The sequence below is a fragment of the Leopardus geoffroyi genome, chromosome E3 (assembly GCF_018350155.1).
Source record: "Leopardus geoffroyi isolate Oge1 chromosome E3, O.geoffroyi_Oge1_pat1.0, whole genome shotgun sequence".
Taxonomy (NCBI): domain Eukaryota; kingdom Metazoa; phylum Chordata; class Mammalia; order Carnivora; family Felidae; genus Leopardus; species Leopardus geoffroyi.
This window is the reverse complement of record NC_059340.1, coordinates 39493641-39511457: the sequence shown is the minus strand read 5'-3', so window position 1 is coordinate 39511457 and position 17817 is coordinate 39493641. Positions and strand designations below refer to the sequence as shown.

The window sequence follows — 17817 nt, the reverse complement described above, 5'->3', positions numbered from 1 at the left end:
CCGGCGCCGATTGGTCAGGCCGCCAGCTCGGCGCGGCTCACGGAAGAGCCGGAGAAGCGGAATTTGTCCACGGAATGGGGCCCCCCGGCCAGCGGCCCTGCGGCGCATGCGCGCTGGGAGCCCGTTTGGGCGTTCCAAGAGGTCGGCTCTCCTGCGGGGAGGCGCGCGCTCCTGGCCAGCGGCGCGGCGCGCCGGCACGAGGCTCGCTCCCGAGAGGGCAGGTGGGGGCGGGGAGCGGGCGCTCGGGTGGTGGTGGCCGGAGGGGCCTGGGCCGCGAGGTCGACGCCTGTGGTTCCGGCGGTCGAGGCCAAAGGACCCACCGCCGCTTGGTCGCCGGAGAGGGAGGGGTGCGCTGCCGCCGCCGCCCGGCCGGTGCCCGGTGAGCACGGGCCCCAGCGGGCCGGGAGGGTCGCGGGTCCCACGGCGTGGCCGCGCCCCCAGCCAGGCCTCCCCGGGTGTCCCTCGGCTTCTGATACTGGGAGGGGGTGGTCACCCGGCTCTGCGTCCCGGCGCTCAGGCCGCCTCCTTGTCCTTCACCCGAGACTCGCCTCCTTTTCTCCAGGCTCCTCCTTTCCCCCAACCCACCCGGCCCGGGGACTGTGCCCTGAAACCCCCAGTCACCCCACGTTCGCCCGCCCCCCACCCCCGGCGGTGTCCGCCCCACCGGTGCTGACCTGTGCTGGCACCCCAGCCCTGTCTCTTCTGTGGTGTTCTGTAGGTCCCCGTGACCTTGCACTTTTTGCTATTAACACCCCAGCTTCCCCTCTGCTTATGTAGATTACCTGTGGTGACTTTCAAACTTTTTTTTGACTCACCCTACACTAAGAAATCTGTTTTACATGCGAAACTTGTGCTGTAGATGTAGATTACTGAAAGATAAATTTAAAGGGAGAAATTACCCTAACCTGTCCCGATTCATCCGGATCTACTCTACCTTTGTTCTAATTCTATTCTGTTCTTCCCATTCCAAAAGACTATTGTTAACCCATTAAATTGATTTTAGGACCTACTGGTTCTGACCAGTTTTAAACCCTTGCTGTAAGCCATCAGTCTTTGGTTTCCTTTACTTCTTCCCTTTGGGGGATGCTGACTGAGTTCCAATAATCAGATAATCACGAGTAACCTTCAATCTTTTAAAAAAAAATTTTTTTTTTCAACGTTTATTTATTTTTGGGACAGAGAGAGACAGAGCATGAACGGGGGGCGGGGGGGCAGAGAGAGAGGCAGACACAGAATCGGAAACAGGCTCCAGGCTCCGAGCCATCAGCCCAGAGCCCGATGCGGGGCTCGAACTCACTGACCGCGAGATCGTGACCTGGCTGAAGTCGGGCACTTAACCGACTGCGCCACCCAGGCGCCCCAAGTAACCTTCAATCTTAAAGAAAGGGTATATTTTTTTTTTTAATTTTTTTTTTTTTTTTTTTTAAGAAAGGGTATATTTTTAATATTTTGACATTTCTGCTTCTCAGGGCCAAAATCACTTCAAGGACTTGACTTGAATTATCTAGTTGGATGCCATCAGGCTTATCTTGTTCTTCCAAAAGCTCTGTGGGACTTGGGGAAGAGATAGTGTTTATCTGGATTGTGGGGTGTTTATACGGAGAGGGAGACGATTTTTTACTGGACCGAGAAATAATTGAAGTTCAGCTTTAGGAAGATTAACTGGTTGGTACTGCGTAGGGAGAATGGGACTGGCTGGGTGCCGGATGAGAGGGCTGTTAAGGAGTGGGTGGGGATCAAAGCCGTGCAGTGATGTTCAGTGGGAGGGCGATAGAAGGTGTCATGACCAGGTATACATGACATGTGAGGATACATCAGTTCTGATAGGGAAGGAGTAAAAATAGCTAAGATTCTGCGGTGCCTGACTCAGTCGGTGGAGCGTGTGACTCTTGATCTCCAGATTGTGAGTTCCAGCCCCACGTTGGGCATAGAGATTACTTAAACAAACGAACAAAACGCTAAGATTCTGATCTGGTGACTGAAGGACTTGGGCTGAGAGGACCAGGAGCTAGAATCTTTCTTTCCATGCCCTCTGCCTCTCTAAGGTGGTCTGAAGCAGTGGCTCCCCTAGGCCATTCACCAGTCTTAATCGCTAGGGGCGGGGCCACTGGCACCCTCATCGCCTTCTGGAAGGGACATTTGTATGCACACACAGAGACCATGCATATTTCATAGGAAGGTCTCGAGTCAGTCAATGAACACCTCTAACCCTCATGGTTCCCTAGTGTATGTGGGAGGGGAGCAGCAGTTGGAGTCACCCAGGAGCTTTTTCAAACATCAGGGCCCCTGAGCCTGACAAAGAACTCTTTGTTCTCGTGAGATGACTTTACGGTTTATAGAAAAATTTCACATGCAGTATCTGATTTGCCACTTTTCCTGTTTCACAGGGAAGATCACCCCAGAGAATTGATGGGATTTGCCCCAGGTCTCCCACCCGGCAAGCCAGCCCTAAGGACCCGGGTACTGGCGCATGGGGACGGTGGCTCTCCCTCTCGTGTGTAAAGGTAATTCTGTTGATCCACTGTCAGCTGCCGGGTGAGGGTCAGCCTTTCGGGACCTTACCGCTTAGGTCTTGCCTCAGAGGCACGTCGCAGCCTGTAATACCGTGTGTCTCTTGGGTGCTGGGTTTACACTGACCCCCAGTGCACAGCAATATCAAAGCAGGCAGCTTGACTATTGCATTCGAATTGCCCTGTACCTTGCTTCTGGTGGGGGGGGAGGGGGGGAGAGGAAATAAGAGAGCGACGAATCCTGAACCATGAAGCTTTCCAACTTTCCATTTACATCTGCCCGATTTAAAAACACTCCAGTCATTCAATAAACCTTCAGCGAGTAAAAATTGAATATGACAACACGAACACGTTAGGGGCTCAATATTTACCTCAAAGCAATAGCCATCCCGAGTTAAAAAATATATTTAAATCCACCCAGAATAAATATACACATGTATAACAAAAGTTTCCTAAAATGATACCCAGTTTTACTGCATGCAGTGCAGATTGATATTTCACATGTAATTTTAAAAACTGACCGGAACAAACAAAAATAATAATAAAATAAATAAATAATAATAAATAAATTAATTAAAAACTGACCGGAACCAGAGGTTAAAGGACCAATGACTTGAGCAATTAGAAAGCAGAGTCTTGGGGATGCCTGGGTGGCTCAGTCAGTTGAGCGTCCGTCTTCAGCTCACGTCATGATCTCACAGCTTGTGGGTTCGAGTCCTGCATCGGGCTGTCTGCTAACAGCTCAAAGCCTGGAGCCTGCTTTGGATTCTGTGTCTCCCTCTGTTTCTGCCCCTCCCCTGCTCACTTTCTCTCTCTTTCTCAAAAATATATAAACATTAAAAAAAAATTTTAGGGGCGCCTGGGTGGCGCAGTCGGTTAAGCGTCCGACTTCAGCCAGGTCACGATCTCGCGGTCCGCAAGTTCGAGCCCCGCATCGGGCTCTGGGCTGATGGCTCAGAGCCTGGAGCCTGTTTCCGATTCTGTGTCTCCCTCTCTCTCTGCCCCTCCCCCGTTCATGCTCTGTCTCTCTCTGTCCCCAAAATAAATAAAAACGTTGAAAAAAAAATTAAAAAAAAAAAAATTTTAGCAGTCTTAAACCAAAACAAAGGAAATAAAGGTGTTTGACACAGATGTAAAGTGAACACATATGGAAACTTGTACTTAACTCATTAACCAACAAACCAGAAAGATCTAACAACCAGTGTGCAAGAGATTCCAAAGAAAGTTCTAGAAGACTATAGATACTGAAATAAATGTGCGCATGGAGGCAAAACTGGCATCTTCTGCAGTGGGAAGAATAATTTGCACGTCTATACGTATTTGCATGGGGAGAGTTTGTTGCCTATAGACTAGAATAATTTTGCATTGCTCTCGGTTATCTACACCGTGCAGAGTTGTAAAAATAGTTCAAAGGCTAGAATCCTATAACCCAGAAGGCGTGTTCTAGACAGCCGCATCGTCTTCCACTGAAGCACAGAGCTTCTTTGCAGTCTCATAACCTCGATGAAAATACTTCTAATCTTAAAATAAGGCCGGTCTCCTTAGATTTGGCCTGATTGTTCGCCCAGGTACAGTGTGTTAATTCACCATAAAGGCCTCCTTGAGTTTGCTTTGTTGGCAGCCTTCATAAGGAATCTCAGATGGGATTTGTAAAAATCTGGTATTTGCTATCTCATGGTATAAAAGCTATGCTCAAGAAGCTGTCTCCACCAGATTTCATTCATACTGCTTGTAAGTTTGAGCAAAGTCCTGTCTGTATTCTTGAGGTCCCCCAAGTCCCCTAAGGTATCTGACACTTGTTAAATTGTTGAAGGATCATTTCAGGAAAGATAAAATCATGACTCTCCCACTGCTATACAATAAACAAATATTAGTGATTTTATTTAATGCATTGATGAAGGAACATGCGCAACGTGACGGATTAAATGAGACAATGTATATAAAATGCTTAATAAGGAGCCCGGCACAAAAATAAAATAAAACAACAAAACAAAAAAACCTTCAAATCCGTCTTAGGTTGGCCACCTGTTTCTCAAGGGCATGTGTTCAAGTGTTTCTCAAAAGCAGGAGTCCATGGTCCACCAGTGCTGGAGCCTCATGGGGTACTAGTTAAAAATCCAGATTCTAGAATCGCTTTCCAGACCCTCCGTCAGCATTTTGGATGGAAATCCAAGCATTCGCATTTTAATCAGGTGCCCTGGGGAATTCTTCTGAAGACCAGAATTACACATACAAATAATTGTAATAAAACTTGCGTTGAAGGGGCACCTGACTGGCTCAGTCGGAAAAGCATGCAACTCTTGATCTCAAGGTTGTGAGTTCAAGCCCCACGTTGGGTGTAGAGATTACTTAAGAATAAATACTAAAAAAAAAATGCATGAAAACTATACTTAGACTTATATCGATGGACTCTTTCTTTTGTATTTCATTTTTTATACATTGATCTTAAGGAGGGTTTCTCATCCTTGGCTCTGTTGGCATTTTAGACCAGATGCCTTTTATTTTTAATTTTTTTTTTGCTTTATTTATTTTTGAGAGAGAGAGTGTGAGCAGGCGAGGGGCAGAGAGGGAGGGAGACACAGAATCTGAAGCAGGCTCCAGGCTCCGAGCTGTCAGCACAGAGCCAGATGCAGGACTCGAACCGATGAACCACGAGATCATGACCTGAGCCGAAGTTGGACACTTAACCGACTGAGTCACCCCGGTGCCCCGTAGACCAGATGCTTCTTTTTTTTTTTTTTTTTTTTCCGACGTTTATTTATTTTTTTGGGACACAGAGAGAGACAGAGCATGAACGGGGGAGGGGCAGAGAGAGAGGGAGACACAGAATCGGAAACAGGCTCCAGGCTCTGAGCCATCAGCCCAGAGCCTGACGCGGGGCTCGAACTCACGGACGGCGAGATCGTGACCTGGCTGAAGTCGGACGCTTAACCGACTGCGCCACCCAGGCGCCCCAAGACCAGATGCTTCTTTAAGCGGGTGTTGGAGAGGCTACTCTGAGCACTGGTGGATGTTGAACAGCATCCTTGGCCCCTACCCGCTAGATGCTAGTAGCGTGCCCTGCCTCCCAGTCGTGACAACCAAAAGTGTCCCTGGACATTGCCAAGTGTTGCCTGGGAATCACATCACCCTGATTGACAGCCACCAATCCTAACCCACTATATTGATCCTTATGGTCAGAATCCTCCACTTGCAAAAGGCTGTTTTCACTTATTTTAAGAGGTTCAGCCCTGAGGGCAGACACAGCAGTCTCGAGCGGTGACTCTGTCTTTGTTGGCCTTGCTCTTGGCCACAGAGACCGAAGACGAACGAACCCTTAATTCCTCCTCCGAGATAGGGAAGAATAGCGCACTCTGACAAGGTTATCTGGAAGAGGAAACCGTGCGTGCAGAGCCCTTCAGGGAGTGCCAGGCACACAGCTGTGTTTGGTAAATATTAAATGGTGAAATCACGGTCCTTCAGACTCTCGGAGGATGTGTCAGTCAGAATGCAGACGGGACAACAGAAGCCACCGTAAGGTTTCAGCTGGGAATTTCCGTGCGGCCCCTGGTGGCGGAGGAGATGAGGGGCCGAACCGGAAACTGAGCAGCCCAGACGCCAGCAGTGGCTGGATGCTGCCGACACAGCAGGCTGAGCGCCCAGGGCCCCCAGGGAGACCCTGCGAAACCGAAGCCGGAGCAGACAGCACCGGTGGAGCCCCGCCGGGCAGGTGGTTTCGGGAACGCTCTCCGGTGTCCCGCAGTGCCTCCCCCTGGCCAGATCAGCGGGAGGGCACTGTGACAAACCATGAAAGAGCTGGTTTGTAGGGACACATCAGTGCCTCGGACGACTTACTCTGAAGGCCTGACCGCAGCTCTGAGCCTCAGCTTCCTCTGTAACAAGCGCTTCTTACCTCAAGCCTCAGCCGCTCAGGGCAGGAAGAGGCACCCCATTAGCGCAGCACCAGCTGGGCCTGGGTCTGAGTCTCGGCCGAGCCGTGTCGTCCTGGGCCACTCGCTGAAGGCCCCAAAGCAGAGCGGGGAAGAGTGATGGTGACCCTCGGCAGGGAGATTGCTGGGTTACTGTACTGAACATGTGGGCCGATGCCAGAGGAGTTCTGTTCCCGGCTCAGGTCCCAGGTCCCAAGTCCCGGGACCAACAACAAGGCTCTGGGCGGAAGGGTGTCTCCCCTGTCTCTTCTACCCTCTGACCCTCATCCTCTCTCACCCTTCCACCGGGAGGTTTCCGTCACTTGTTTTCTCTGTCATCTCCCATGTTGTCTATAAGTTGAAACTTGGGTTTTCAAGAATGTTTTAAATTTAGGCTTTTAAAAGATTGCATAGGGGCGCATGGGTGGCTCAGTCGGCTAAGCGTCCGACTTCCGCTCGGGTCATGATCTCGCGGTCCGTGAGTTCGAGCCCCGCGTCGGGCTCTGTGCTGACAGCTCAGAGCCTGGAGCCTGTTTCAGATTCTGTGTCTCCCTCTCTCTCTGACCCTCCCCTGTTCATGCTCTGTCTCTCTCTGTCTCAAAAGTAAATAAACGTTAAAAAAAAAATTAAAAAAAAAAAAGTTTGCAAAGATAATACGATGAATTCCTATGTACCCGTCACCTGGTCTCTCTGATTGTCAGCATCTTACCTGATGCCACTCTGTTAACCTGACTCTGATTTCTCCAGCTTGTTCCCAGCATCCTTTTCCTGTTCCGGCATCCCATGATGCATTTAGCCATGATCTCCGCAGTCCCCTCCAGTCTGTGACAGGTCCTTAGCCTGCCCCCGTCCTTGATGACCTCAGCCGTCTTCAAGTGTCCTGGTCAGTTGTTTTGTAGACCGTCCCTCCATGTGGCTTGTCTGATTAAAGCAGGGGTGTGTGTTTGGGGCAGAAATATCACAGAGACGATGTTGTGTCAAGGAGGTCGTGGTGTCGATGTGTCTTTTGGCCGGTGAAGTTGACGTCGATCGCTGAGGGGGGTATGTTACCGTCATCAAGTTACCATCTTACCCTTGTAGTTAATAAACATCTCGGAGGGAATGTCTGAGCCTATGTAGGTCCCACAGGGATTTTACTCTCCTTGATTTTTATTCATTTCTACGTTCTGTCGTTTTTGTTAACTCTTTAATTTCTTGTGTGACATGTCACGGGAGAGTTACGGAGTTGAAGAAAAAATTACCAAGGGAGATGTCTCCCGTTTCCCCACGGTACAAAGCATTCATGCACATTGTACACAATTTTAGGAAAACGAAAGAAATGTAAGGAGAAAATAAATCACTATACTTACTACTTTTAACATTTTGAGATATCTCTTCCTAGTTATTTAAGGTTTTTTTTTTTTTTTAAGTCATGAATACATAAAGTTAGTCCGTAATTGGTGGCTGGGAGCAGAGCTGGGAAGAGGCAAGAGAGGGGGTGTGAGGGCCGAGGGACAGAGGCCACAGCAGTGTCCCAGTCATACTTTGGCTTGTTTTTTGGAAAAAGCTCAGAAAAGATAGTATTTTCAGAATTTGTTAACCACATCTGCTTTCTAACTAAAGTTTTGTAAATACAAACATTTTTGGAAAGCTTTACTTATTTTTGCTACAGGGAAAAACTCCCAGATACTGCTTTGGAAACATTTGGATCAGACATTTAATTTTTACCAGTAACTTCGTTTTAAGGAGCAACATCGCCATCTTGTGGCCTTTCAGAGCATTGCCGCTGAGGGTTTAGATTTGTGTTCATGCCTGCTCTGGTCCTACATGGCGATTTCAGCCTTTACAAGGGCTCTATCGGATCTGCAGGTAGGGCCCCCCCCCCACTGTAAAGTGGGGTGAAATAGCAAACAACATGTTGAACGCAATGTGTATGCCACTGAAAACAAAATGTCTGTTTTTTTTTTTTTTTTTCCAACGTTTATTTATTTTTGGGACAGAGAGAGACAGAGCATGAACGGGGGAGGGGCAGAGAGAGAGAGACACACAGAATCGGAAACAGGCTCCAGGCCCTGAGCCATCAGCCCAGAGCCCGACGCGGGGCTCGAACTCACGGACCGCGAGATCGTGACCTGGCTGAAGTGGGACGCTTAACCGACTGCGCCACCCAGGTGCCCCCAAAATGTTGTTAAGAGCACTAACCCAAGAATGAAGATAGCTGTGCATTTGAGTGGCAGGATTATGGGTGATTTACTAGTATTATGTTCTTAAGATTTAAAAAGTATTTGTATATAGCTTTACAATAGAATATTAGCAACTTCCAAAATATCCCAAATATAATCCATGCTGGGGCATCTGCATGGCTCAGTCGATTGAGCATCTGACTTTGGCTCAGGTCATGGTCTCATGGTTCGAGCCCCACATCGGGTTCACTGCCGTCCATGTGGAGTCTGCTTCAGATCCTCTGTCCCTGTCTCTCCCCCTCCCCTGCTGGTGCTTTCTCTCTCAAAAATACATAAAAACATTAAAATACAATATACGTGTGTGTGTGTGTGTGTGTGTGTGTGTGTAATCCATGCCACCCCTCTTCTCTGATGAGGAAACCAAGCCCTGGAGTGAAAAGCCTGCTAATGGGGTAGAAAACTGTTTTGGGGGCACCTGACTGGCTCAGTCAGAAGAACGTGAGACTCGACCTCTGGGTAGTGAGTTTCAGCCCCGCTACTAAAAAGTAGAGATTACTTTTTTAAAAAAACAAACTATTTTTCATCCAAGTGGTCCTGGAGACCTGAGTCCCTATAAGGATTTTTAAAAATAATTTTACTGAGCTGTGAATTACATACCATACAATTCCCCTATCCGAACTGTATAATTCACTGTTTCCACGGCATTCACAGAGTTGTGTAACCGTCACCACAATCAATTTGACAGTTTCAGTCCCCCGATAAGAAGCTCCACACCCCTTAGCATCACTTCGTAATCTCCCCTTCCCTTCCCCCAGTCCTATGCAACCACTTGTCTACCTTCTGTCTCAGTGGCTTTGCCCATTCTGAACATTTCATATAAATGGAATCCTACACTGTGCTTTCTTTTGTGTCTGGCTTCTCTCCCTGAGCGTGATGTTCTCAAGGTTCACCCACACGGCAACAGGTGTCAGTGCTTCCTTCCTTTTTATTGCTGAATGAATTCTATTGTGTGGATGGACCACATATAGGCCAGGGCAGGTGGTTTGTTGGGAGAACGCGGTTAATGGGCTGACCAAGCCGGCACCGATCCTGCACGATGGCCAAAGAGGAGGAGAGTGGTGTCTGGACGTGTCAGCCTCCCAACAGCCAGGCTGAGAAGGGTCGAGTGTGGGCCGTTCTTACAAAGTTGAACTGTTGACAGAAGGAGGGCTTTAGGACACAGGAGACCACAGAATCTTGGTGGTCCCCCATGGGAAGAAGAACCACGGTGGGGGCGGGGTGGCAAGAGGCTTGGCAACTAGACACAGCAGGATGTAAGAAGTGGGGAAAGGGCCCCCAGGAGCGTGGGGGGTATGCCAAGGGAACTGGGTGGGGAATCCGGATAACGTATGTATGCCCTCTTTATCCGGTTAGTGAGGAACGACAAGAGCTTACGAAGATACCCATCCTCAGTGGATAAACTGAAACAGATAGAATCGTAAAATTCTGGATGGTGGAGAAATAACTTTAGTTAGTCTGAAATCTGCCTGTTTTGGAGAACCGCATTCACCAGGGACGTTAGGTAAATGCGGCATCACTACCTGTACTTTGTTACGCGCGCGCGTGTGTATGTGTGTGTTTGGTAAAATATATATAAGAAAAACTTACCATTTGAGTCATTCTAAGTGCACAGCTGGGTGCCATTAAACACTTTCACATTGTCTGCCGCCAGCACCACCCACCCCCAGAACTTTGCCCCCAATCTCCCTCTCCCTCCCCCCAGCCCCTGGCAACCACCACCTGACTCTGTCTTTGGATTTGGCAACAGCAGCTACATCCTAGAAGTGGGATCATCCGGCATGTGTGGTTTTTTGTGATGGTCTTATTTTATGTTATGTACTTTTAATTTTTTTAATCATTTTAAGGTTTATTTATTTTTGAGAGAGAGAGACAGACACACACACACACACAGAATCCAAAACAGGCTCCGGGCTCTGAGCTGTCAACACAGAGCCTGATGCAGGGCTCAAACGCACCAACTGGGAGATCATGACCTGAGCTGAAGTCGGCCGCTTAACTGACTGAGCCACCCAGGCGCCCCTACGTACTTTTTAAATACGTAACTCTCCTTGCCGTCCTTTGTACTTAATATTTCTGTTCTTTTCTTACTGAATTACCATCCCTGAGGGATTTAAAATCCGTGTAGCATGGCACCTGAACTTCAAAAGCACTTTGTTGTGTATTGCACAACCTTTAATATTCCAACCATCAAAAAGCCAAACCCGCTGTGTTCAGTCACTTGCCAAGAATATCAGTTACTGCTGAGTAACAAATGACCCCGATCTCACTGGCTTAAAATAGCAGTTTATTACCGATCGATGTTCCCTCAGCTGGCTGGGCCGTTCCTCTCTTGGTTTCTTCTGGCTCCTTCATGTGGCTAAACACAGCTGCGGGGTTTGCTGGACTGGACGGTGCAAGATGGTTTCCTCTGTGCCTGGCAGTGCTTCCAACCCCCCCGCGTGGCCTCTCACACCACTTCCTACCCTGGCAGTCTCAGGGCCATGTCTTGTGAGGGTGAGGACTTCCATACCCCTACCGCAGGCTTCTGCCACACTCAGCAAGTGGCCAATCTGGGCTGGGGCCCGTCCAGATGAGCGACCACCTTGCAGAGGGACCTGCATACTTTATAGGAGGATTTGTGGTCACTATAAACGATGGGTGTTCCAAGGCCGTCTAGTGGTTGAGATTGGTAAGTGTCAGTCCAATCTAAATTCTAGGTCATTGCCAAATTCATGCTTTTCTGCAGGGGATAGTCAACCATAGTGTATGGAGCTTTTTCCATATCCTTTGAGGGATCTTGGAAGTCTTTTTTAAATTTTTTAAAAAATGTTTATTTATTTTTGAGAAAGAGAGAGTACGAGCAGGGGGAGGGGCAGAGAGAGAAGGAGACAGCAGAATCCTGCTGTCAGCATAAAGCCTGATGAGCTCCAATGCAGGAACCCTGAGATCATGACCTCAGCCAAAGCCGGAGGCTTAATTGACTGAGCCACCCAGGCGTCCCTTGGAAGCCTTTTAAGCAGAACTTTTAGTTAAGGGGATCGCGCTGTCTTCTGACTCAGCGTACCCGTGACTCTAGTACACTCCGGGGAGTGTAGCACCCTCTGGTCCTGAGGAGGCGGGCTTTGGCGCCTGGTGGTCTGACACTGAGGCCGCTGGAGTCCACTCCTGCCCCGCGCGTGTTGGGGGATCGATGGCTGGTCCTGTAGGAGTGTGCGTGCTGTGTGGACAGTGGCCATGCCGCTTGGGGGAGGGGGCCCGAGTTGTCTGAGGCCTCCCGTGGAGGGGAAGGCCGCCCCCCCCCCCGCCCGGCGCCGTGGCTCCGCCAGGTGGAGGCCACGGGCACTGCCAGAGTGTGCCCGCAGGCAGGCGGGGTGCAGGGACCCCGAGCGCGAGCCAGGGGTGGGCCGTCAGTGGAGGGACCGGCGCCGGGGCCAATCCGCGAGGGGGGCGGGGCCTCCCGCCATCCCTTTTTCCTGCTCAGAGCACATCTGCATGGAGGCGCTGACCGCGTCTCACTGCTGCTCCTCCCCAGGCCCCTCCGGATCCCTGGCCCACGACGTCGCCGTGTGGGGCGGGATGGGCAGGGCAGGACCACACGGGAGGAGCGGGGGTTGGCTCGTCCGGGAGAAAGACTTGGGAGGGAGGGCAGCCAGGACTCCCAATCAGGTGTCCCGTTACCTGGAACATTTCCTGAGTCTCGAGCCACCACCACCCCCCCCACCACCCCCCCGCCAACCTGGGATGGGCTTCCCTTCTTCCTTGGGATGGACAGCCGTGTGTGCGGAGAGTTTACAGGGGGCGGGGGGTTCGGCACGCTGCTCCCCTCTGCACCTTAAGCCTTGGCTGTGTCTCAGCGGGGACACTGGGGCCCTGCCCTTGGGAAGCTGAATGTGGCCTCAAACCAGGGAAGTTCAGAGCAGGAATGGGGGACCAGAGGGAATTCGAACTGGCAGAACTTGGACATGAGGGTGACAGCTCACAGATGGGGAGCTGAAATGTGCAGGAATGCTGCAGTCTTGAATGTGGGTGATTGAGGGGTGGGAGAGACCCACCACTCACCCACCACCCATTCCCCCCAGAAAGCAAAAAATTCCACCCTACGCAGGTACCCCAGGGCCCCAGCTCCAGGCTAGCTCTACCCCCATAATACATTTTTTTTTTCTGCTTCTCCAGAACCTCCAGTATCCGGGGAGCCCTCTGCGACTGTGGATTCTGCAGACGCCTCTGCAGCCCTGTCACCCCCCCAGCTGAGGCAGCACCACCACCGGCTCAGGCACAAGGTCGCTGCCCTCCTGGGGCCCTGGCATCTCCTGAGTGCCGGTGGTCCAGGGCCTCCCGCCCGGGATGGGGGACGGATCCAGTTGGGAGTCCAGAGAGCCCTGGCCCCCGTCTCCCTGGGACACAGTGTCGGGATGAGGGCCACCGGGCATTCTGAGAGGGTCTGTGACCCGAGCCCACGTCCCAAGTGCTGGCCTCCGACGCTTGGTGCTCAGGAAGGCCGGGATGTTACCCTGGCTGAGGCATACCAGGTACCGGGTGGGGACGGGCTCCGGATCCGCCTCGACCAGACTCCCGGCTCTGCACGTCATGGCCGTGTTGGCCGTCCTGGAATGCCTCAGTGTCCTCATCTGTAAATCGGGTCAATAAGAATGATCGACTTTCATAACACGGGGCCAAGTGAAATGGGGACACCCGTGAAACCACATCACAGCCTGCTCAGCACCCACGGGCCTCTGTTCGTACGAGCTCACGGTACTCTGTGCCTCGGGGGTCCCGACAGGCCCCGAGAGCCCTGCATTTGGCACATTTTTCAGATGGGAAAGTGGAGTTTGGGTAGGGGAGGTGACAGACCCAAGGCTGCCCAAGAGAGGGAGAGGCCCATGTTCTCCAGCTCCGTGCGGGCCCCTCCCCAGCTTTTCAGCCCCGGGGGTCCCGAGGCAGCCCCGTCTGCCTCGACCTCCACCCCACATCCATTTTCCTGAGCCCCCGGCCCAGGGGTGCCTCCACTGATGGATTTTGCCTCCTTCCTTAGGACGGAGCCCCTGGACTGCCAGGTTCCCTACCCGGGAGGAGGAGGAATAGGAGAAATCCGTCTGCTGGGGCCTGAGCGTGGCCTGGGGGACCGGCCATCGTCCCAGGATGCCCCTGCCCGAGCCCAGCGAGCAGGAGGGTGAGAGTGTGAAGGCTGGCCAGGAGCCGTCCCCGGAGTCTCCTGAGCCAGGGACCGATGTCGTCCCCACCGCCCCCACAAAGCCCAAAGAGTTCTCCAAACTGGTCCTGCTGGCAGCCTCCACAGAGAATGTGGACGAGGTGGACTCCCAGCCCAAAGGAGGGCACTGTGTCATGTCCCTGGAGTTGTCTGCCCCTGACACACTAGCCAGGACCCCCCAGATCCTGCCAGTGGAGGAGCAAGCGGGCACAGTCCAGCCAACCCCCCAGGTCCCTGAGCAGAAACGCAGCAAGCCAGACACAGGTGAGTTCCAGGCCTGCTGCCCCCGGCCCGGCCACCTTTGTGGCCCTGCATGCTCAGACACAGGCCCTGTGTACCCCCTTTCCGGGGGGCGGCCTTGGGGTCCCATCCCTCCTCTGAGCTAAGCATCCTCGTGTCTCATCACGACTCTGTCTCAAGCTGGTGTGACGATCTCAGGGGGCCATCCCTGTGCATCCCCCATCGCTCCCATCCATGCCCTTGGCCTGGAGCCTTGCTCTGCACCAGCTAACCCAGCCCCCCTCCCCTGCCCTCAGCAGCCCTCACGCCCCTGGAGTTCCTGAGGACCCCTTTCGGGGGCCGCCTCCTGGTGCTCGAGCGCTTCCTGTACAAGCAGGAGAAGGCCGTGGGGGACAAGGTGTACTGGAAGTGCCGCGAGCACTCTGAGCTGGGCTGCCGGGGCCGGGCCATCACCCGGGGCCCACGGGCCACAGTGATGCGCGGCCACTGCCACCCGCCTGATGAGGAGGGCCTGGAGGCCCGGCGCCAGAGACAGAAGCTGCCCAGCCCAGCCCTGCCTGAAGGCCCAGGGGGCCCGGAGGGCCCCGGGGGCCAAGTGGAGGAGCCCCTGGAAGGGCTGGGCCCGTGGCTGTGCCCTGAGGAGCCGGAGCCCGCCCCTGGCTTGGTGCTGAGCAGGCCGGCCGCGGAGGAGGATGAGGGCCTACGAGCCCTGTCGCTGCTGAGCTTGCCCCCCAAGAAACGGCCGACGCTGGGGACCGGTGAGTGCCTCACAGCTGGGCTCCCCTCTGGGGCGGGCGGGAACCCCCAGGCCCTTCCCTGTGCCCAGATGGAAGTGTGGGGTCCCTCTTGGTTTTCTAATGTGCTCAAAGTCAAGATGAGTAAAAAATATAAACATGTCCCCCAAATCACTGAGCCCGTGGGATAGAACTAGTGCTCCAGAACCAGGGGTCCCAGGGCTTTCTGGAACTTTCTGATGCAGCAGGGTCTGGTGTGAGGCCAGAAGCCTGAGTTGTAACAGGCCCGGGTGGTGCTGGTAACTCATGAGTTCAGGGAAGGTCGGCCTAGGGGAGAATGTTGAACTTTGGGCCGGGTTCAAGTCCCAGCCCCCACCTCGTGTAGCCTGGTGACTTCAGAACACGTTCTGAACTTCTGGAGTTTCAGGAGCTTCATCGGGGCTGGGTGACGGCTCAGGTGAGGGGCGATTAGGTGTGTGATGTGTGGGAAGTGCTCAGCACCGGTCCGTGTGTGCTGGTCGGCCCCGGAGGCCTTCTGCGTGGTTTTTACCACCAGTAAGTGGGAGGTGGGCTCCATCCCAAACGCTGGCTCCCTCCTGACCCAGATTCAAGGATGCAAGGGGTTAGGGCAGCTGCTGTGCTGGTACCGAGGGCCGGCAGGGGCCAGGCGGGGCAGGGAAGATGCGTTTTTCACTGTGTGTCTTTTGCCACCATTTGTATTTTATGGCACGCGCATGTGTTATTCGAAAATTAGATAAAAATTTCAAACAAACCCTAAAAAAAGGTATGGCCGTGAGTGACTGAGTGCCTAGGCTAGGAAGTCAAAGCCGGCTCACTCCTTCCCGGGCGCGTGACCTTGGACGTGACGTGTAAACACCGAGAGCCGTGGCCACCGCGCTGACCTCCAGGAGAGGAACTCAATGTCTTCCCCGGGTCACTGGGTGGGGGGTCAGTGGGAGTACACCCGCGGCCCACGCATGCCCGGCTCAGGGGAAGCTGCAATAAAGGTCAGCATCGAGGAGAAGGCGCTTGCAGCCCCGCCCCGCACCTCCTGGGCCTGCGCTCCTCGGCGCCCTGACTGCCCAGACTCCTCCTCCAGGAGAACCCCGGCCCCTGGAGTTCCTGAGGACTTGCTATGGGGGCCAGTTCCTGGTGCACCAGTGCTTCCTGTACAAGCGAGAGAAGGCCGTGGGCGACAAGGTGTACTGGACGTGCCGGGACCACGCTCTGCACGGCTGCCGCAGCCGGGCCATCACCCAGGGCCAGCGGGTGACGGTGATGCGCGGCCACTGCCACCCGCCGGACGTGGAGGGCCTGGAGGCCCGGCGGCAGCAGGAGAAGGCCATGGAGACGCTGCAGGCCCGGCCGGGCGGGCCCGGGGTCCAAGTGGACGAGCTGCTGTCCCGCAGCGGGCCCGGGCCCCTGACTCTCAGCAGAGCCCGGCCTAGAAAGCGCGCAAAGGCCCTTCCGGCCCAGCCCCCGGCCCTGCAGGGCGCCTCCGCCGGGGACCAGGAGGATGACCTGGGTGAGTCTTTCACACCTGGCCCACAGCCGGGCCCCCTCCAGCCGTGCTTCCTCCGGTCTGGGGAAGTAGGAGGGACCCCAAGACCCTGAACTCCCGCCTCCCTCCCCCACCCTCCTCCCGTGTCTCCCCAGGAGGCCCCGAGTTCCTGAGGACCCCTCTGGGGGGCAGCTTCCTGGTGTACGAGTCCTTCCTGTACAGGCGGGAGAAGGCGGCCGGGGAGAAGGTGTACTGGACGTGCCGGGACCAGGCCCGCATGGGCTGCCGCAGCCGCGCCATCACCCAGGGCCGGCGGGTGACGGTGATGCGCGGCCACTGCCACCCTCCTGACCTTGGGGGCCTGGAGGCCCTGAGGCAGCGGGAGAAGCGCCCTGGTGCGGCCCAGCGGGGGAGCCCAGGTAGGACAGACTGCGGCCCGTGGGCCTTGGGGACAGGCAAGGGACCCAGCCAGCCAGCCTTTCCCTCTGACTCCCCCTCCCCCCGCCCCCCGCCCCCCGCCGCCGTGTCCCCCAGCGAGCACCCTCCTGTTCTCACTGGAACACTCTGGAAGTAGCTACAGCCAGTTCCTGCCCCTCTGCGGCCTGCTGGGTCCAGCGCCAACATTTCTGCAGGGCCTGATAAACCCCGGCTCCCCTCCTCTTCCTCCGCCTCCTCCTCCTCCTTTTTTAAAAAAATTTGCAAGATTTACAGAGAAGCTAACCACAAGCTGGCTGCTCGTTTTCACAGTGTGAGTGGCTGACACCGTGCCTGCACTGAGCACGTCCTACAGACCCGGTGGTTTACGGGTAGGAGGTGACATTTCTTCCCTCCTCCTGTGGTTCTCCAGAAACATCATGGTCCCTAAGGGACCCGTGACGAGGGTCAGAGCCCTGCTCTTTTCATCTTTGTCCACCTGGTGTTCTGTCCCTCTGGTCGGAATTCCTCTCGTCCTCTTGCTAAGAAGAGCACTGTGGCCCAGTCTGGTCCACCCACTGGCTCCCGGTCTGTGTCCCGGGGTCGCCTGCCTGTCCTTCAAGGGCCCCCGGTCCTATGGTTTTCTGAGTCATCAGAGTTGCCTTTAGAGTCTTCCTGGCACCAGGGCACCTGGGTGGCTCAGTCGCTTAAGTGTCCAACTTCGGCTTGAATCATGATCTCAGGGTCTGTAGGTTCGAGCCCCACGTCGGGCTTTGTGCTGACAGCTCAGAACCGGAGCCTGCTTCAGATTCTGTGTCTCCCTCTCTCTCTGCTCCTCTCCCGCTCATGCTCTGTCTGTCTCCCTCTCTCAAAAATAAATAATAAGCATTAAAAAAAATAGAGTCTTCTTGGCCCCAAAGTTCTCTCAAACTAGAAATCTCTGATTTTATTTTGTTTTTAGAAAGTTAAAAAAAAAATTTTTTTTTAACATTTATTTATTATTGAGAGATGGAGAGACACAGAGCATGAGCAGGGGAGGGGCTGAGAGGTGGAGACACACAGAATCTGAAGCAGGCTCCAGATTCTGAGCTGTCAGCACA

At 53.7% G+C, this 17817-nt stretch overlaps 1 protein-coding gene across 11 annotated transcripts in view; it reads left to right on the top strand.

Moving 5' to 3' along the window:
* FLYWCH1 (FLYWCH-type zinc finger 1) overlaps positions 1–17817 on the top strand; it is a 30623-nt gene that overhangs the window by 3413 nt on the left and 9393 nt on the right. For 4 of the 11 annotated variants that reach the window (XM_045462124.1, XM_045462121.1, XM_045462118.1 and 1 more), the window contains exons 1-7: positions 103–379; positions 2388–2504; positions 12793–12899; positions 13652–14092; positions 14365–14826; positions 15902–16327; positions 16459–16722. In XM_045462124.1, coding sequence (XP_045318080.1) covers positions 13759–14092; positions 14365–14826; positions 15902–16327; positions 16459–16722 — 1486 coding nt within the window. In that variant the 5' untranslated portion in view covers positions 103–379; positions 2388–2504; positions 12793–12899; positions 13652–13758. Of the gene's footprint in view, positions 1–100; positions 380–2387; positions 2505–12792; positions 12900–13651; positions 14093–14364; positions 14827–15901; positions 16328–16458; positions 16723–17817 lie in introns of those variants that run through there. The other 7 variants (XM_045462122.1, XM_045462114.1, XM_045462125.1 and 4 more) reach the window with 5 other exon arrangements.